Genomic DNA, 19,741 nt, shown 5'->3' on the forward strand with positions numbered 1-19,741 from the left:
TGAAAGACTGGCTGCACCCACGGGTGGCACACATGAGTGGGTGTGGGGCCACTCAGTCTCTCCGCTCGGCCCGCACCTGCCTCGTTTCAGTTCTCCAAGTCCATGGTGCTGGATGTGTACAGTGACTACGTGAACAACTTCACCAATGCCATGTCCATCATCAAGAAGGCCTGTCTCACCAAGCCTGCCTTTCTCGAGTTCCTCAAGGTGTGTGTGGGACAGCCCAGGGCCACCTGTCACCTGCGCACTGGCAATGGGGAGCCTCGCCTCGAGCATCATGTCGCAACCTGTGCTGGGACACCTCACCCCCTGGGAGGAGGTGGGGACGGGGTCGTGTCTTACTTAGCAGCTGGGATCCTAGAGCCTCCTGGGGTACAAGGGGAGTCCTTGGCCCTGGCACCTGTGTGTGCAGGGGGATCTGCCATGGGCAAGCCTGGGGGTCAGGGGCTGATGTGTGGGCCTGGCCCAGGGAGTCAGGCAGAGCCCCCCAACTGTGGGGAGCCTCTGTCACTCAAAGGGTGCGCGATGAGTCCCGGTTGGAGGACACGGGATTGGGAGGGGCTTTCTCAGGGAGCTGCCAGCTGACATGGTCCTCGCAGGGAGCCGGGATGGGGGTGTTGGGGATTGAAACCGGTAGAGGCAGAGAGAGGGTGTTCTAGGAGCTGGGAGAGCAGGACACAGGTCAGAGGTCAAGAGCGTGAGGATGGAACCAGGCTGGGCGTCCCGAGGGTCAGGGGTGGAAGGTATCCTTGGCTGTGGACTAGGGGAACCGGCCTGGGCTTTCCTCCCCAGGCCTGGGGCTGATCAGGACCAGGACTTTGTGCACGCTGGGGTGTCGGGCCCTCAGTACAGAGGGTCAGCGAGTGATGTGGCCTTGTCTCCAACAGAGACGGCAGGTGTGCAGTCCGGACCGCGTCACTCTTTATGGGCTCATGGTGAAGCCCATCCAGAGGTTTCCACAGTTCATCCTCCTGCTGCAGGTACCACCCATGACACCTGCCACCCTCACCCATGGAGTGTAGGCCGGGTGGAGTGGGGGCGGCTGCTCTCATCTGTGACCCACAGCCTGCCCCCTCTCCCCACCCTTCGCCGCCTGTCCTGGGGCTCTGGCCTCTTCTGTGCACCCCTGGTGGAGCTGGTCCTACGCTCTGGTACACTTTGTGCCTACTGCATCGGGTGCCCTGAATCCAGGCCTGGGAAAGGAGTGAAGGCTCCAGGTCCAGGACCTGTAGGCTGCAGCCAGCGGGGAGGGGCCTGGGGACTATACTGAGCCGGGCTCATTCAGGCCTCAGCTGCAGGACAGGCTCCGGAAGCCCAGGGCACCTGAGTGTCCTCCTCAGTCAGGGCCCCTGTCCCCTGGAAGCTGAGGGCGTAGGTGTCAGGCTGGGGTCCCAGTGGTGACTCTCTCTCCATCCTCAGACATCCAGGCAGTAGATGGGTTCTGATCTAAGCCACCGACCAGTTAGTATCCATCAGCATATTTGTTTATATGTTACCCTCATAGCCATTTAAAAAAATTTATTTGGAAGGTGGAGTTAGAGAGAGACAGAGAGAGCTAGATCTTCCACCTGCTGGTTTACTCCCCAAATGGCTGCAACAGCTGGAGCTAGGCCAGGCTGAAGCCAGGAGCCTAGAACTCCATCTGGCTTTTCCATGTGGGTGAAGGGGCCGAAGCCTCGGGCCACGCTCCCCAGCTTTCCCAGGTGCACCAGCCCTGAATCCCATATGGGATGTCGGTGTCCCGCTCAGCAGATCTTTGAGCCTTTCTCTGTACGGTTTCCTCTGTCCCCGCTGTAAGCTGAACCCCTTGTTGTCCTGACGCTTTGCGCCGTGGGCATGGGGCGTCCTCAGCCATGCCTCTGCCTGGCCCTCACAGGACATGCTGAAGAACACCCCCAGGGGCCACCCCGACAGGCTCTCGCTGCAGCTGGCCCTCACGGAGCTGGAGACGCTGGCTGAGAAGCTGAACGAGCAGAAGCGGCTGGCGGACCAGGTGGCTGAGATCCAGCAGCTGACCAAGAGCGTGAGCGACCGTAGCAGCCTCAACAAGGTGAGCTCGGCCGTCGGGGCAGGTGTCCCACCTGTGGCTCCTGGCCGCCCACTAGGTGGCAGCACTCTGAGGGAGGCCAGGCCGGGCTGTCTTTGCCAAGCTCTCATACCTCACTTGGAGCTGTAAGGATTCTCTCTCCTGGACCCCACCATGTTCACTGCTACTCCTGCTGCTTCCTGCTGAGGGGACCTGCTGCCCCAGGGGGATAAATTAGGGAAGAAAAGACCAGCTGGGGTGGAGTATTTTCCAACAGGGAGGCCCCAGTCCAGGGTCACTCACTGGGCGTGGGGGCAGGGGTCCTTCCCCAACACCTCTACCTCCCTGCCACATAGCCTAGGTTTTGGCAGCCTGTGTCTGGAGGAGAGGCTCCAACTTGAGCTCTTCTCTGTGACCGAGGCGTCTCCCTTGGCTTGTGCACCTGTACAGGTGCAGCAAGAGGTGCTGCTCCTTTCTCTTCCACCATGTCCCCACGGTGACCTGGGCAAACATATGTGCTGGCCCCACTGGCTGGAGGTCAAGTGGACCCTTTGGATGCCCAGTGAGGGACGGGACGCCCCAAGCCTCAGTTTCCCCATCTGGTCTAGTATGGGTTGAGCTGGCCACATGTGATAGGAAGTGTTCGGTGGTGGCCGCCAGCCACGCCTGCCCCTCCAGGGTCCTCCCTGGGCCTCTCGGCCCACGTCAAGACCCGTCCAGCCAGTTGCCTCCTGCCATCACCCGGGAAGAAGCAGAAATGAAACTGGGTGTGGCCGAGAGCGAACCAGGCCGGCTCTTTTAAAACCGCCGACTCAGGAGTCTCCGCGGGAATTTTGTGCCACGTCGGCATTTTCCTTTCCTTCTTAACACTCTGTCTTGGGGCAGGGAATGGCTGCCAGCAGCCCAGGGGCCTCCCTCCTCCCAGGCCTGGATCCTAGCATTGTGGTTCATCTGCCCGTCGTGTCCCTGCTGTCCTCGGAGGCCAAGTACTCCTGTCATGCTCCCATGGGGGACCCCAGAGAGACCCCGATTGCTCCAGGGGTCAGAAGGGTTGCCATGGTGCAGGGGCCTGCCCTGGCATCAACCAGTAGCTCCTGGCTTTACCCCTGCGTCTTTGCTTTCCTCATCTTGGGGGTGGGCAGTGGGCTGCTGATCTGATTGTGTGATTTGTGCTGGGCCATGTCAGGTGCCGTTGCAGGGACTGGCACACACTGGGCTCTGGGTGCCACACGGACCCGTGGCTGAGTGGGTGATCACTTGAGGGGGCACAGAGCTTTGGTGAACAATGGGATTTTTTGGGGGTGCTCTGGAGTGACCTGATCTTTTCCAGCAGGATGGGAACAGAAGGGGAGCCTAACGGACCTTGTCAGAGTCACGATCGTGAGAACAGGCTTTATTGGACAGTCTGTGCTCCCGGCTAGGAACACAGAGATTTCCTTGGGTGGGCTGAGGCGTGACTGACCAGCGGGTCTGATCTGAGCCAGTCCTGAGGCCATGGGGAGGGGGCAGGGTTGCTCTGCACGCCAGGGACCACTTCCTGGAGAATGGCCTGGCAGAGGCCGCGCCCCCCCAGGGGAAGGCTGTAGGGATGGCCGCGGCAGGCCGGCGGGTGACCGTGGAGTCACCACACCCAGGGCTTGTAAGCTGTGTCGTCACAGGCTTATCCTTGGGAGGAGCCTCGCACCCGGCCTAATGCTCTGCTGGTGCCATTTTGAAATTCATATCATTTTTTTTTTTACAAAAATCTGTTTATTTGAAAGGCAGAATGACAAAGAGAGAGAGAGATCTTCCATCTGGTGGTTCACTCTCCCAGATAGCTTCAGCAGCCAGGACTGGGCCAGGCTGAAACCGGGAGCCAGGAACTCCATCGTGGCAGGGAGCCGGACATGCTGGTCTGTGCCAACATCAACTTCAAGTGAGCGCACAGAGCGCAAAGAGCAGTTGGCACTGAAACTCAGTCCCCTGTGAGATGCTGGCATCACACGTGTCACCTGCGGCCCCAAGCTCCCGACCTCCATACCAGCATGGGATCAGTGGCCCATGTTTTCATGTTGCACTGGGCTCTATGAATGCAGTAGCTGGACCTGCGCCCCAGGCATGACCTTGTGGGCTCTGAGCGGTCGTGGTTGACTCCCTGCCACACCTGCAGATGCTGAGCCTCACGCAGGTGTCACGGACAAGGTCAAGCGGCAAGGGTTGGGGAGCCCGTGCTCATGGCCGTTCTGTACAGGACCCTCGTGAAGAGGGGCCGGTGTGGCTGCTCACCCGAGAAGGGGGTGCTGGTTGCTGGGCCGGGCTCCTGCACGGGCAGGTTGGTCAAGGCCTGGGCCACTGCAGTGTGTGTGGGGGGCTGCCTGGGCTGCGTGGTTGAACTGTTCCCCCTCTTCCCCAGCTGCTGACCTCAGGCCAGCGGCAGCTGTTGCTGTGCGAGACGCTGACGGAGACGGTGTACGGAGACCGTGGGCAGCTCATCAAGTCCAAGGAGCGCAGGGTCTTCCTGCTCAACGACATGTTGGTCTGTGCCAACATCAACTTCAAGTGAGCGCACCTGCGGGGGATGGGGGTACTGTGGGGGGCTGTGTACACTGTCCTGGTGTACCCCCATCTCATGGCCGGCCTCTCCATGCTGGGGTCCCACACGAGCCCTGCTTAAATCTCCCGTATTTTGTCTTTCCCTCCACCCTCCTCTACCTGCTCTGGCACTGTCCCCAGCACTGGACAGATGTCTCCAGGCAGTGTCCAGCTGTGGCCGGGCATTGAAGAGGGGCCCAGCAGCCTCTTGGGCCTTGACCACTTTGAAATACAAGGATTCCTGCTTGTGTCCACCCAGACCGCTGCTCTGTTGCTCCGCCCTTTCCCTGCCCCCACCCCTTCCCTGTCCTCTGGAGGCACCCTTCGGTCTGCCCAACCTGCTGTCCTAGTTCCAGATCCCAGATGCCAGTCTGCACCTGGGAGAATGGGGAGCCCCAGAGCTGGGAGGCCCACTCCCTGGGCACCAGCCTGCCTTGCCCCAAGGGTGGCCCAGGAGCTGAGACACTGAACTCCTCAGGGAAATGTGGCTATCAGATCTTAGGGTTCACACGCCAGGGAACACACAGGCCAGGAGTCAGACCCCCACAGCTGAAGCCCCTCAGCATCCCCTGCAGGGTGTCAGGGATCTCTGGTCCTCTCCCTCGCTGGGACCTGTGCAGCCAGCTCCACGGCAGACCCTCCATTCCCAGCACACACACCACAGCCAGAGGAGTTAGTCGCAGCTAGGTCAGAAGTGGAACAGCAGGGGCTTGAACCTGCGCTCCTGTGGGATGCTGGCATGGCAAGCTTAACCTGATGCGCTACAACACAAATCCAAGGCCCTATTGTTCGTAAGCGTCAGCTGTGTCCTGGGCCCCCGAGTGGGTGCTGTGCATGTGGGGGAGGCCCCGTGAGCCTCCCGGGGCTCAGAGCTAGAGCGGGATGCTAGTGGTCCTATTTGGGGAAGTTCAGTGTGGCTGATAGGGGCCGAGTCACACAGCCCAGCTGAGCCTCGGTCTCCTCGCCTGGTCCCCCACAAGCTGCCTGGCAGCAGGGCTATGACATCAGGGATGACACAAGCCCAAGCCAGGGAGGCGCTCCCTGCCCCTCCTTCACCCCCCCCGATGCCCTGCCCAGGGGTCCCCCGAGGTCATGGCTTTGTCACAGTGACATCCTTGCCTTTTGTCTTTCCCTCAGGCCCGCCCATCACAGGTAGGTGGTTGTTGAGTGTGGGCTGCGCAGTCCTGGTTCTGGTGCTGGGCCTGGGCTTGAGGGTGCTTCTGCCGCAGTGAGGGCTGCCGCTCTGCTCCACTCGGCTTGGTGTGGGCCTGAGGTCACGTGCTTGGGCTGTGCAGATCAGCCTGGCTGAGCTGGTGTGTGGAGCGGTGTGCCATGCAGAGCATGCGCCCTGGGCTGGCCCAAAGGGGATGTGACAGCAGTGGGCTTGGCAAGACACGTCCTCCTCTCTGTTCACGCAGGGGCCAGCTGGAGATCAGCAGCCTGGTGCCACTGGGGCCCAAGTACGTGGTGAAGTGGAACACGGCGCTGCCACAGGTGCAGGTGGTGGAGGTGGGCCAGGAGGGCAGCGCCTATGACAAGGACAATGTCCTCATCCAGCACGCCGGCGCCAAGAAGGCCTCTGCCGCGGGGCAGGCCCAGAGTGAGTGCCCGCCCCACCCTCCCCACCACACCCCTTGGGTGGTGGTCTCAGGAGTGTGTGCCCATGCACCTGCTAGTCTTGCCTGGGCCACACACACTGTACAAGGTTGGTCCCGGGATGCCTTCCCGCAGACACATGCATGACCTCCAGCTCCTGCCTAGCCACTGCCCACTCTCCTATGGGACCTCAGAGAGGTTTCTTTCCTCTGTCTTTCCCTGTACAGTGGGGGGGCCCAGGTGACTCCTAGCCTGCCCCCCACACGCCCAGAGGGGACATCAGGTTGCTCCGCCTGGGCCCTATTGCCCAGTTCCCACTGAGTTTGTGGGGCAGTGAGGGGAACAATGGTTATGTCAGGGTGGCCTTGTCCTCTGTGTCTCGCGTGGTCCCTTCTTGGCTGTTTCCCCACAATGCTCCCCAACCCAGGTCCGGAGCTGGCTGTTGCCTGCCACCCCAGCTGTTCCCCAGGCCTTTTAGGATCAAGACCACCCAGGGTGCCTCCCACCTCCATCAGTTCCGGCTGTGCTAGCTTCTCTGGGCTCCTGCCTGGGCCATGCGCTCTTCCTCCATGGCCTCGCCATAGCCCATACTTCTGTCCAGTCTCTGGCCAGTACTGTGCAATTCACTCTGGCTTATTTTATCTCCTTTAGCACTTCCTCCTCGTGCCAATCCTGCTCTGCTGTGGTTCTGCCTGGAGCCTGGGGCGGGGTGGACGCTCACGCACGTCCCATCCGTGCAGGAAGCGTGCTGAATTGCAGAGCTGGCACAAAGTGCCGCTGTGCCCAGGAGCACCTGCCATGAGGGAAGGCCCTCGGGTTTCACTTCCCCTCCCCCGTGTTGCCCTATCCACCTCTTGACCCGGGAGTTGTTGCATGGGCAGCCCACAGCTCTGAGAATTCCAAGGCAGCGATTGCACCACCTGTCCTCGTCCATGGGGGCTGGGCCAGAGCAGCTGTGCCCACTTGCAGGTGCCGGCTCTGTCCGCAGGCCAGCAAGGCAGGGAGACGCAGAGGCCCCAGTGCCCGCTGGCTTCTGTGGGAGGCACCAGCAGCCCTAAGCTGAGCCCATTGCCCTGGGACGCCCTCCTCTGTAAAGCTGCATCCCCAAAAGTGGAGTCACTCCTGCTAGCCCCCCTTAATTTAACCGTTCTTTTAAAATTTTTTATTCATTTGGAAGACATAGAGCACTTCTGTCTTCTAGTTTGCTCCCCAAGTGGTTGCAGTAGCTGGGGTCGGGCTGAAGCCAGGAGCCTGGGAATCCGTCTCTGTCTCGCATATGGGTGGCAGAGATCCAGTTACCAGGCCATACTCTCCTGCTTTGGGGGATGAATTGGAAGGGGAGCAACTAGGACTCACACTCGCCCTCCAGTACAGGTTATCGGCATCGCAGGTGGCAGCTCAGCCCACTGTGCCACAGTGCCAGCCCCTGCCAGACCCCCGTTAAAGGGGGGGGGATTCCACCACAGGTGGCCTAGAAGTGCTTTTGTTATCACTGTATCATTTGTAGGGACATACAGCTCGCTGTCCTCAATGCCTTATGCCTACAGCCTTTGAACAACCGTAAAGGCAGCACAGAATCACAAACTCAATACTAGGCAGGCTGTAAAACCAGGAAATTCAGATGAACAGCGTTAGTTTAACATGATAGTTGATGACATTCAGCTGGAGTCCAGTTGCTCACTGATGCTCCCTGGTGGTACGGCTTCTCACTAGGTGCCAGGGCCCTGGGGTCCCCACGGGAGGGGCGCCTTTCCCAGCCGCTCCTACGTGTGAGTCACCCTGGAGGGCTGTGAGGACCACACTCACACCCCAAGCCTGCCTTGCTCCTTGCGCGTTCACTGGCCACCGTTGGCAGCGTGCGGTAGGAGGCGACTTTATAGTCGACAACAAGGTGACCTAGGGCGAGCATGCGTGTTTGAGCTGCTTGTCTCAACAGAGGCCCCTGAGAGGCCTCTCCCCTGCTTTCCCGGGCTCCCTTAAGACCTCTGGGGAACCACAGCTCGGGGAACACAGCCCAGCTTCTTGGCTTGGTGTGCCGGCTCCCAGGTCCCTCTTGCACCAGCCCCTCATCCTCCATCCTGCCTTTGTCTCACTCCCACCAATGTCTCTCCACCCTGGCGCCTTCTTGCTAGCACCCTCTGCCATCTGCGTCCTCCTACTCTGCCCAGGTCACTGGTTTCAGGAGAGCAGGACCCCTGCCCACTTTGTGGCCGCTGCCTCTCTAATGCCAAGCATAGAACCAGGCCAAGTAGGCCCTTGGTGTGTCTCTGAGCACCTTGCTGGTTGTAAGCTTTCTTGAGCCACAGTGCCCTTGCACGTGTTCCTCTTCCTGGCACAGCTGGGACTCAGTTTTACAGTCTTCTATGACCCCTAACACAGGCCGTAAGACGGTGCCTGGGGATACGTAGGTCTCCCAGACTCAGCTGGGGCAAGAACCCTGATATGTTTCCCTCTAGGACACATGCACTTTGCCACAAGTGTGTATTTGGTCCCTGGGGTGTGCCTACCTTGTCCCCCGAGACTGAGCTGGGTCTTTCCTCTGCCCAGACAAGGTGTACCTCGGCCCCCCACGCCTCTTCCAGGAGCTGCAGGACCTGCAGAAGGACCTGGCCGTGGTGGAGCAGATTACACTACTTGTCAGCACGCTGCACGGCACCTACCAGGTACATGCCCGGGCCCCGAGCTGCTCCTGTGGGCAGAGCCAGGGAGGGCACCGCTCTTGCCCCCTGCAAGCCCCCGTATGCCTCTGGCTCTGAGCTCACACAGCCACTGTGGCCTGCCCCGGTGCCAGGTGCCAGGTGAGGGGTCCCCAGTGAGGGGCATGGTTGTGTTCTCTGCACAGTAGCCCCCACTGACTCGCTGCCCTGCCTGGGCCTGGACCCTTGGCTGGAGTGGAGACCCTAAGAGGACAGCTGCCCTGGGGGCTTGCAGCCAGGGCTGGGGAGTCCGGGCACGGGGCGCTGCTCCCCCACGCACAGCTAAGTGAGCCATCCTGTTGAGGGTCCGGATGCCCTCCTGGTTGGTTCCTCTCCAGCTGGCCACCCACTGTGACTGCTGGCACATCTACTGTGGCCCTGGGGAGCCAGCATGGGTGATGAACACCTTCCCGACCTCCCCAATCCTAGAACCTGAACATGACCGTGGCTCAAGACTGGTGCCTGGCGCTGCAGAGGCTGATGCGAGTGAAAGAGGAAGAGATCCACTCGGCCAACAAGTGCCGCCTCCGGCTGCTGCTCCCGGGAAAGCCCGACAAGTGAGGGACAGGGCTGGGGGTCAGGGTGGGGCCGGGGAGACCTTCCCGTCCGTCAGTGTGGGAGGGGCCGTGCACACAGCTGGCACATAGCAGGTGCTGCACACAGATTGTGAGTGTATGAGTGGACAAGGTGCTGCTTCACTGCCTGGTGGGGCCGGTCCCAGGATGCTCCGACATGGCCGTGGCTTAGTTCCAGCCGTGTAATCATCCTGTTCCCCACATGGGCCTGTGTATGGCTCTGGGGCCCCTCCTCCTGTGCCCCCGGGGTCATACCTGCATCTTGGCCAGGAAGGTACCTGTGGGATGGACCCCATTCTGGCCATTTTACAGATTAAAAATTTGAGGCTCAGAGTTCCACATCAGATCCAGGGCCTCATAAGGGGTAGAGCTGGGTTCTGATAAGCTGGGCAGTGTGTGTATGTGTTGGCGGTGGGGGATCACAGCCCAGGTGCTGGCCTCTAGAATGGGGACCCAGCATTGCCAGGGTGACAGTCGTGAGGAAGAGGGGCTCAAAGCAGTGTTGGGGACTTGGTGGGGGCATTAGTAGTGGGGGCTGCCATCCATGTCTTCCCCCTGTCCCCGCAACCTCAACCATGTACCCCTTCTCCCTGTGCAAATCGAGGCTCAGAGATGCTGCCCTGCCCAGTTCCCAGGGGGCTGGGATGATCCACAGCAGAGAACAGGTCCCCAAATGACTGCCAGGGGCCCTGTGCCAACGAGGGGGGACAGCGTGGTGACCGCAGCGACTTCTGGCTGCCCTGGGTCTGTGCTGGGCCCACTCCTTTTCTTTTGCTTGTTTTTAAGGATCTATTTATTTATTTATTATTTGTATATGCTGGTTCCTTCCCATATGAGAGAAAGAGAGAGACAGATCTTGTAACTGCTGGTTCCTTCCCATATGACCACAATGCTCAGAGCCGTGCCACACCCAAGCCAGGGGTCAGGAGCTTCCTCCTGGCCTCCCACTAGGGTGCAGTGGCCCAAGCACTTGGGCCATCTTCTGCTGCTTTTTCCAGGTCATTAGCATGGAGCTGGATGGGAAGTGGCATTGCCGGTGGTGACCTTACCCACTATGTCACCATGCCAGTCCCTCATTTGTTTCTTGATTCACTCACAAAGCCACTCAGTGAACCTTTACTGGGCAGCTGCCTTGAGCCAGGTGCTGGGGCGAGACCCCTTTCTCATTCAGGAGGCTTGGGTTTCACATGTAGGCATCTGCCAAGGCTGGTGACAAGATGGCCCCAGGGGAGTCAGAGCCTGCAGACCTGCCTGCTGGGCACAGAGCAGGGCCACAGTGGGCAAAGGGGACTCTCCTGGAGCCTGAGTTTTGCCTGGCTGTGCTCTGTGGAGCCTCCAAGCAGACCACCCTCCATGTCCCTGGGCACATGGGTTTAAGTTGGAGCTGGAGGGGAGCCAGGGGACTATCGGGGCACTGTGAGGGGACAGCTGGGGGACAGCTAGGGGAGCTGGGCCCACATGCCGGATACTCATCCTGGCTCCCATCACCCTGTTGCTGCAGGTCCGGCCGCCCTATCAGCTTCATGGTGGTCTTCATCACCCCCAATCCACTGAGCAAGATCTCTTGGGTCAACAGGCTGCACCTGGCCAAGATTGGACTCCGTGAGTATGAGTATGGCTTCGGAGAGAGTGCCTTGGGGTAGGGGTCTGGCGCACTGGGGGCAGGGTGTGTTTGGGTGGGGACGGGCATGGAGGCAGGGAGTGACGGAGGAGTTCCGAGTTGCCCCTTGCGTAAGTCACTTCCTCTGTGCAGGCCTCCCCAGCCGTGAAAATAAAGCAGCGATTGCCAGGGCCGTGGGGCAGAGGGCAGTGGAATGGTGATATGGTAGTGCTGGTGGGTACTACCTGTGAGCACCCGCGGCTGGAAGGAAAAAGCTGCAGCCGGCTTGCCAAGGATGGTTTACATCCTAACACACTGGCCACACCCCCTGGGAGGCAACGTGGGTCCCACCGAGCTGCTTCTCAGCCAGAGACCCTTTGACTGCTTCTCCTGGGTACCCATAGCAGTAGTCAGAGATTCCGCGTGTGGCAAGCCCTGCCCTCAGGGGTCTGCACCCATCTTTCACACTGCGCAGTTGCGGGAGTCCTCAGGGGCCAGCCAGGTGCAGTGACAGGCCTGAGGTCACACAGCGGGAAGGGATGCTGAGGGTCTGTGTGCCCACCACACGCGTTCCGATGGCCTTGCTTGAGCTGCTGGCTTGTCGGGGCTGGTTGGCTTTTTGCCTTATTCTCCGTGGTGATGTCTTTATGGATAAGTGCATTCCCCACCCCACCCACCCCAACCCCCAGGAGAGTTTAAAAGCATTTCTGGAAATTAGTCAGGACATTCATTGAGTAAACACACACACATACACACACACACACACACACACTATTTAGTGAGCCTGTAAATTTAGGATCCAGGAAAGGGGCAGTGGCAACAGCCAAGATGGTCTCTGTTCCTAAGGAGCTTACCCTTGGGGTCGTGGAGTATCTATGGGAATGGCCTTGGAGAAGGTGCCCCATGAACCCAGGCAGAGATACAGGCAGGTGCAAAGGGCCCACGGTGGGAGGAGAAGACCAGAGTGGCTGGAGCTGCTGAGTGAAGCAGTGAGAAGGCAGCAGGGTGGGTTGGGGTGCAAAGTTTCCTGAAGGCCTGGGTGGAACACGTGGCAGTTGTGGTGGACGCGGTGGGCAGCACAGCGAGGACAAGGTCACCACCGGTTTCCGCTTCACTGGTCACTCTGGTTGCTGTGCAGGGAGGATGTGGGAGGGACAGGAGTGGAGCAGGGAGGCGTGGGGACAAGGCTGTGGCTCTTGGGGAGCTGAGACCAGAGGTCGTCACCCAGTGCGACCCTTCTAGGATCTGGTGTCACTTGAACTTCTGCTGCAGGTCTGGGGGACCAGGAAGCCTTTGGGGGGTATGGGGGAGACATCTAAGAAGAAGCTGCCCATCCCTGCTGGCCAGCTGTCCGGCCTGTGCTCCCACCCCGGGCACAGATCTGTGCTGGGCGGGTGTAGGAGGCGGGTCTGTGCGCTTGCAAAGGCTGCTGCAATGCCCTTTGAGCCGCAGTTGCTTTATTGGCCCTGTCGCGCCACCCTATGGCAGCGCAGTCTCACTGCAGCCCGTGTTCCAATGGAGGCCTGTTCAAATGCCCAGGACCCTTGTGGCATGAATATTTTATTCCTTTTATTTACTTATTTATTTTAAATTCTTTTTAAATTGCAGTACCTGGTGGTGATGGTGATGGGAACAGGATACTAGGGACCTATTACAAGTGGAATATGCTTTTCTTCACCAAGGAAGTTTTCCCTTTCTCCCCATGCCTTCCTCCCTCCCTGGCTCCCATGTGCCTGGATCACAATTCAGTGAAGACTGGAAAGGAGGAGGATGGGGTGTGGGAGTTTGGGGTGCGTATCAAGGAGAGGGTGCCCTGGGGAGGGCCAGCATGACCCTCGCTGAGCTGCGTGGCCCTTGGGAAGGGCATGGGACCCCAGCTGGACGAGGTGTTCCTGGCATTTGGGCTCCAGGTCCGTACAGGAGAGTCCGAGGGGGTGATGGGGGCTGACTCTGGCTCTGCCCCTCTTCAGTTGCCAGCACTACCATTGTGATCCCGGCACTGTTTAACCCCTGTCTGCCCAGGGTTTTCCAACAGGCAAGGTGCCTGGGGACCAGGTGGGTCAGATCTCATGGGAGGTGGGAAGTATGGCTAGCAGCCCCGAGTCACACACAAGCAGGTACACAGGGTGCTGTGGGCACTTTCCCAGCTCTCTTGAGTCTCCTGAAAGAGCTGCAGGCCCTAGGAGAGATGGAGATGAGGTTGGGGCTCTCTGGGATCCCCCTGCCCCTGTGCTCAAAGCTCTGCATCCCAGCCTCCTATCCTCCCTCCTCAGGCCGCTGTGGCCTCTCCCATCCCTGGCCTCCTATGAGGGACTGGGTCTGGGCCAGTCTTGCATTCACAAACGCTCATCCACATGGCCAAGCCTGAATCACCTGCTGCTTCTAGTGTGGTCTCCATGGTAACCCCAGCGTTGCCCATGCAGGTGATGAGGTCAGCTCCTGGCGCCTGAGTGGCCTGGGGCTGGGCTGAGTGCGCCCCTGGCCTCCCCTCCTTTGACCCTCATGACTGGCTCAGCCCCTGCCATTGGACACGGTTGGTTCCGCTCTCCAGGACTGGGGGACCCTCCGTTGGGGCAGCGGTGACCATAGAGACCAGGTGCTGGGGCTGAGCTGAGCGCCGAGGCTGGGGTGAAAGTGGCTCAGCCCTGCTCCCCACCCCTTGCCCCATGAGTATAACAGGTGCAGTGCTAACATCAAAGGCCATGATCATGGTGACCGCTGTTGCTGAGTGCCCGGCATGCGCTGGGCGTACTACACCTGTGTCTGTGCAGAGAGGTTCAGCAGCTGGCTCAGGGTCACACAGCCAATGGCCAGCTGAGCTGGGTTTGTCTGTGACCTTTCTAGTGAATTGGGAGTGGGAATCCTGAGGGTAGGGTTGGGGGTTTCGAGTCCTGGCACTTCCTGTTCCATCCTACAGGGCGCTCTCGTGCTCAGTGGGTGCTGCTGGCTACCCAGGCAGTGCTAAGTCAGCCGCCAGTTAGCATCAGCGGGGAGTCCTGGCCCGGCAGCCACCACCAGGTCATGACATTGCTCAGCCTGGGCGGCTCTCCCCCTCCGAGGCGGCAGCTTTCTCCTTCGCTCTCGGCCGCCCTGGTTATACGTAGGGGACGAGGCAGCGGCAGTGAGGAGCAGCCACCCCAGTTTCTTTCACGTTCCCCAGTGCGAGTCGAAGGCCCCGTCTGGAGGGAAGGTCAGGTCCCTATATTGGAACCCACTCATCTGCTGCCGGGGCTTCCTGAGTTGGGGGTACATACCCTGCACCTGCTGCTGGAGGCCGCCTTGGAGACTAGCCAAGGCAGCGGGGTCTACTTGGTTGCAAGTAGTACCTGAGGGCAACAAATTCTCAAATTGCGCCCCTCTGTGTTGGCAGCCTGGAGGCTTGTCCAGGAGGCAGTCGGGTGAGGTACCCACGGATGCTGTCGATAGCGTGGTTGGCCAGTGCCATCTGTGCGTAATGCTGGGGTGGGCCTGCACCTCCCCCACCCCTCAGGAAGAGGCATGCCCCTGGCAGACGCTCCCTGGCCTGTGATGGTGTCGCTTCCCTGGGAAGCTGGGAATGCATTTACACAGTCGACCTGTCACACACTTTGGCTGTGCTAGAACACCGGCCAGGCAAGAACAGGGGACAGCAAGGCCACACTCAGTGGGAGGTGAAGACATGAAGTACCACAGGCCAGCACAGCATGGCAGGGGCTGCCCTTGGGACCATGGGGAGCCTAGTGTGGGAAAGCCTGGTGTCCCAGGGCTGCTGCTGAGGAGGGACGGGGCGCCTTGGGGCATCTGAGTACCGGTGCAGCCAGGTCCATCAGCGCTTTTGGGTAGGGGACCCCGAGGTCCGGTCTGAGTTTCAAGACAGCTCTGCATGCTAAGTATTGGATGGACTGAAGGGGGCAGTAGTTAGCAGGCAGGAATGGGCAGGAGACTGACCCTTCTCAGGCAGGGCCAGCGCAGGCCTGGTTCCCTGCTCTGGCACGTGTGGCTGGCAGTGCTTGCTGCCAGTGGGCCAGCTGATGACCTCCGCGCTCCTTGTCCCCTCTTCCAGCTTGATGGATGCTGTTCTTGGGGTGCTTGTCCAGGCACTTTTGGTTATTTTAATTGAAGCTAGCCCCTTGGTTGTCCAGTGTCACTTTACCCACCAGTGACAATGACACTGGAAGGTTCAATACAAAGAACCCATCTTGGCAGCCAGGCCTGGGTCTCTGTCTGGGCTACGGCACCTGCTGTGACTGTGACATGGTCGCGTTTGTAAGCTGTGAGTGTCACCCTCTCAGGGTGTGAAGGGAGAGGCATCTCACCGAATTTGAGTTTGATGAAGTATCAAGCAGGGCACCTGCAGCCTGCAGCATTGCCCCGGGGCATGGGCACACATTGTGGGGGGTGGCTCTGTCACGCCCTGCCCTGGCGCCGTCGTCCTTGCCGGAGGTCCTCATGTGGGGCACACAAATGTCCCTCCGTGTGTGTATGTGTGTGTGTGTATAGATGCCCACATCCTGTGTAGGACTTTTGTCATGCTGCGTCTGTGTTTGGCTCAGGTGCTGCAGTTTTTGAAAACCGTTTTTGCTCCACCTCTGTGTGCGCGGATCCCCGATGTGGCAGCGCTGTGTGATGGGGGAAGGGTGCCCAGCAGGGACAGTTCTTCGGGATGGCAGTGGCGGTGGCCGACTGGCTGCCTCCCTCCTCTCCATCCGTGTGTGTGTGTGTGTGTGTGTGTGTGTGTGTGCGCGCTGGGCAGCTGCTCTGGCAGGCAGGGTGCCAGGGTGGAGAGTCTACCTCCCACTCTAGGATGTAGCTTAGCTCCTTTCCGGTGGCTGGGCTGGGTTAATCCTGTCACACCTGTCGCTTTCTTTCATCCTCACAGCCAAAGCATTTTGATCTTTCCCGTTTTTAAGTGAGGAGTTGGGGTGATGTGCAAGGGGGGGACAGGATGCTCAGGGTCTTGTCCTTAGAATGAAGTCTGCTTTCCAGCCGGCTGGGGGCAGGAGCTGTGGAATGACTGGTTGGCCAGGCCACCTGGCCTACACTGACGGCCAGCTTCCCCGGTCTGGAGGGCTCCCCGCCACTGCCCTGCTGGCCCTGGGCTCTGACCGCTCCTCACCTCCCCCCACCGGTCTCTCACCACAGGGGAGGAGAACCAGCCAGGCTGGCTGTGCCCGGATGAGGACAAGAAGAGCAAAGCCCCCTTCTGGTGCCCAATCCTGGCCTGCTGCGTGCCCGCCTTCTCCTCTCGGGCCCAGAGCCTGCAGGTGAGTAGACCTCAGCACGCGCTGGCGACGACTGTTACCCGCAGGCGGCGCTCGCAGCAGGGCCAGCCAAGATCCCAGTTCCAGCCCTTTTCTCGCTCCAGTTCCAGCCTTGTTCTTGCTCTGGGAGTTAGTTTTCCCGCCGAAACAAGGCAGCGGGTAAATAACCAATGTGGGTGGGGCAAGGAATGGAAAATTCCACTCTAGATAACAAACAGCAGTGACCTCATTGGGTGACAGCCTGACTTGAGAATGCTCCAAAGCAGCTGGGCCAAGCGTCTTGGGTTGGGCTGTTGGTGGTGCTGCCTGTTGGGAGCCTGCTGTGGTGTGAGGCCGCCTTCACCACCTGGGACCCCGTGACCCTGACATCTCCTGGTTGTTAAACACCCGGCCAGCATCCCGGTGCTTCCCCTCATATTCATAATATTTCTGAGACCCCATGCAGAGATGTTTCCAGACCCATTTCACAGATTAGTAAACTGATGCTCCCATGGGAGACCTGAATTTCCAAGGAGCGTCCCTATCATAGCCTACCCGTGTGGTAACCACCAGCCCCTCCCCGTCCCCTCCATCCTTCACCTGCCCCTGACATCCTGGCTGATCTTGTCTTTCCACCTGGAGCAACTATGTCCATCCCCTCCCTGGGTGACGGGAGAGCCAGCTTGGGACCCTGGGCCAGAGAAATAGGTCCCAAGAGATGACAATTGGGCTGCAAAACGAGACCACACAGGGGCCTCTGCCACCTGTCTGGCCCCCTCCTGGGTCCTGGTCCTCTTGTCACAATCATAGTAGAATAAAGTAAAGAAACGGAGAGGGTGGTAGGTAGGTGTGAGGAAGATCATGGTTCAGTGATAGAACCATGCAGGCAGAGGTGAGGGCCTCTCGGGGCAGGTGGTGCTTAACCCCAGGCCCGAGTGGCAGGAAGCATCGATCCCTGTGAGGGCCCAGGGGAAGGCTGTTCCACCGAGACAAAGCGACAGGGAGGCCAAGCAACAAGTCCTCGAGCTGAAGGAGCAGGATCTTCTGCCGCTGGGACACCGGAGCCCAGGCCGGCCCTCCTGCGTGATCACCCTGGGAGCAGGTGTGCGAGGTCAGGAAGCCGCCCCTGCGATCACCAGCTTGCTGCTGCTGCGGTAGCCATGGTGATCCATGTGGAAGGCCAGAGCCCTGGTGACTGCACTCACTGCCTCCTAGTACTGTCGCAGTGGCACGGAAATTTCCACGTGGCTTTGGGAGGCGAAGGTCCAGCCACGGAGGGAGGGGGACGCTGCGGGCTGGCTTGCCATCTGATTCCACTCCAAGCAGAGCAGGTCTGACTGCGCTTTTGGATCCTTTCTACAAGATGGGGCGGGGGTGGATACTGAGGCGCCGTCAGAACTCAGCGCTGGGGGTCCTGCTGTGACAGCTGAGGCCAGGGCTGGGACCCCGGAGCCTTACCTCGGGTGTGGAGTCTGAGCAGGCAGCAGAGATGCCGGAAGTAGGGAGTGGCAATGGCTGCCGGTGGTCTGGCTGCCCGTGTGGCTCGGGCAAGGCCAGTGAGGCAGTGTCGTGCAGGGCCGGGATCGGTCTTCATTCAAGTCTTAGGCAGAACTTACCACAGATGCGTTAGTCCAGCCTTGGAGAGTTGCCTTAGAATCTTCTTCATGGTGACTGAGATATGCAGCCGAGGCGAGTGTCCTGTCCTGTCATTGCTTTAGCCCCGGCCCCATGGGAGGTGGTGGGAAGGGGCACATGGGGGGTCCATGAGGGATGTGAATCAGGACAACACTGGCTGAGCTGGTGACAGGTAGGGTGCCCAAGATGGGATCCCCAAAACCTTGGGGTGGAGGCTGGAGTTGGTGCAGAGGATCGCTGGGGTCCTCGCGGGCCTGTAGCTCGCCTGGTCTTCACGTACCACCTTGGGGAGACTGACTCCTGTGTGATTCTGTAGGCGGATTAGGGGTCTCTGTGTTCCCAGGGCCTTGGGTCTCCTGGGCACATAAGACCAAACCCTGACAGATGAGTCTGGGGTTGGGGTCATGGGCAGGTGGGACCTGGGGGTGGGGTCCTGGGCAGGTGGAGTCAGGTGGCCTGGGGGTAGGGTCGTGGGCTAACTGCTGTCTCCTCCCCAAGCAAGGAGGAGTGGGGAGCCATCTGCCACTTTGCACATGGGAGGTGGGATCTGAATGTCCCCCATTTGGAGCTGTCACGGTCCAGGGGCACACAGGCTGGGGGGTACCACAACCCATGGTAGGCATCCTGGTCAGCCTGCTGGCAGCCCCTGGGCAGGCCACGGCCTGCATGAGCGTATCTGTGGGAAGTAGGCCTGTACAGCCCCACTTGCCAGGCCCTAAGACGCCAATCCTGCTGTGCCCACATCTGCTTCCTACCCAGCCCCAGCAAATGCACCCCAGCAGCTCTGGGCTGGCCGCCAGAGCAGTGAGGGCCTTGCAGTGCCATGGGGACAAGGCAGGGGTACAGTCACCTCTGATGTGCTAGTTATCCTGGCCTGCAGGAGGGCAGTGGCTAGGCCTGTAGTAGCGGGGCTCCGGCCTGACCTTGGCCTCTGCTAGAGGGAACTATTGTTGGTCTTGCCCTTGTGGTGTGGGTGCCAGCCCTGGGGGTGGAGACATGTGAGGTGCCCCAGAGGCCCCTGCCCTGGCGACTGTCATGACCCAGCTGCCCAGCCCCATGCTAAGTGCCTCACACCTGCCCACTGCCGTGCCCATGGCTGACCCGACGAGATGCCAGGGCCCCAGCTGTGTTGAGGAGGTGCCAGTTTGTGCAGATGCTGCAGCTGGTGGTCACCGACTGGACTTGTTGCCCGGCTGACCTGCCTCCTGGCTCTGTGACTTTTCCCTGGCCTCGTGTTTCCTTCCCCGCCCTGCATGGGCCGCCAAGATTTTCTGGAAGTTGGCTTGGGGTGGGTGAGACTTGGCGCTCCTGAGCCTCGCTTCAGAAGGAGCCATTGGGCTCTCGCCGTCATCCTGGCCAAATCAGGGCCCGTTGGGGTTGCCATGGAAATGCCTGAGCCAGGGCTGCCTACGACAGCCCCCTCTCTCCTCTGAGAGACAGGGTAGGAGTGGCAGCATGGCTGCCTGGAAGTGCCATGACTGGAGCGCCCAGGAGGCCTCTTGCCTGGGGTGTGGCACACCAGGGCCTCGGGAGGGAGCAGGGGTCTGGGGAATCTTCTGGAGCAGAAAGCCCCGGGCTAGGGCTTGCAAGTCCAAGATTCAGCCCCTACCCCGTCACTGACTTGTCCCATGGGACCCTGGACCAGTCCCCATCCACCCAAGCCTCAAGTTCACTGGCAACTCCAGGAAGAGGCTGTGAGGGTGGGTGTGGGGGACCTTCCCTGGGCCCCCTTGCCAGGGTGGTTAGAATATTCCAGCAGGACCAGGCCGGTTTAGGCCATCAGCGCCAGCAGAGGGCAGCACGGGCCTGGGAGAGGGCCTAAG

At 60.1% G+C, this 19,741-nt stretch overlaps 1 protein-coding gene across 7 annotated transcripts in view; it reads left to right on the top strand.

Moving 5' to 3' along the window:
• ARHGEF10L (Rho guanine nucleotide exchange factor 10 like) overlaps positions 1–19,741 on the top strand; it is an 84,318-nt gene that overhangs the window by 31,128 nt on the left and 33,449 nt on the right. For 3 of the 7 annotated variants that reach the window (XM_040987981.1, XM_040987983.1, XM_040987985.1), the window contains 10 exons: positions 91–207; positions 888–980; positions 1,877–2,050; positions 4,419–4,564; positions 5,735–5,749; positions 6,016–6,197; positions 8,741–8,856; positions 9,319–9,446; positions 10,966–11,066; positions 16,186–16,307. In XM_040987981.1, the coding sequence (XP_040843915.1) occupies positions 91–207; positions 888–980; positions 1,877–2,050; positions 4,419–4,564; positions 5,735–5,749; positions 6,016–6,197; positions 8,741–8,856; positions 9,319–9,446; positions 10,966–11,066; positions 16,186–16,307 (1,194 nt within the window). The remainder of the gene's footprint in view (positions 1–90; positions 208–887; positions 981–1,876; positions 2,051–4,418; positions 4,565–5,734; positions 5,750–6,015; positions 6,198–8,740; positions 8,857–9,318; positions 9,447–10,965; positions 11,067–16,185; positions 16,308–19,741) is intronic. The other 4 variants (XM_040987980.1, XM_040987982.1, XM_040987984.1 and 1 more) reach the window with 2 other exon arrangements.

This window comes from Ochotona curzoniae, unplaced genomic scaffold (genome assembly GCF_017591425.1).
Source record: "Ochotona curzoniae isolate NIBS_2020 unplaced genomic scaffold, NIBS_Ocur_1.0 contig_4792, whole genome shotgun sequence".
NCBI lineage: Eukaryota > Metazoa > Chordata > Mammalia > Lagomorpha > Ochotonidae > Ochotona > Ochotona curzoniae.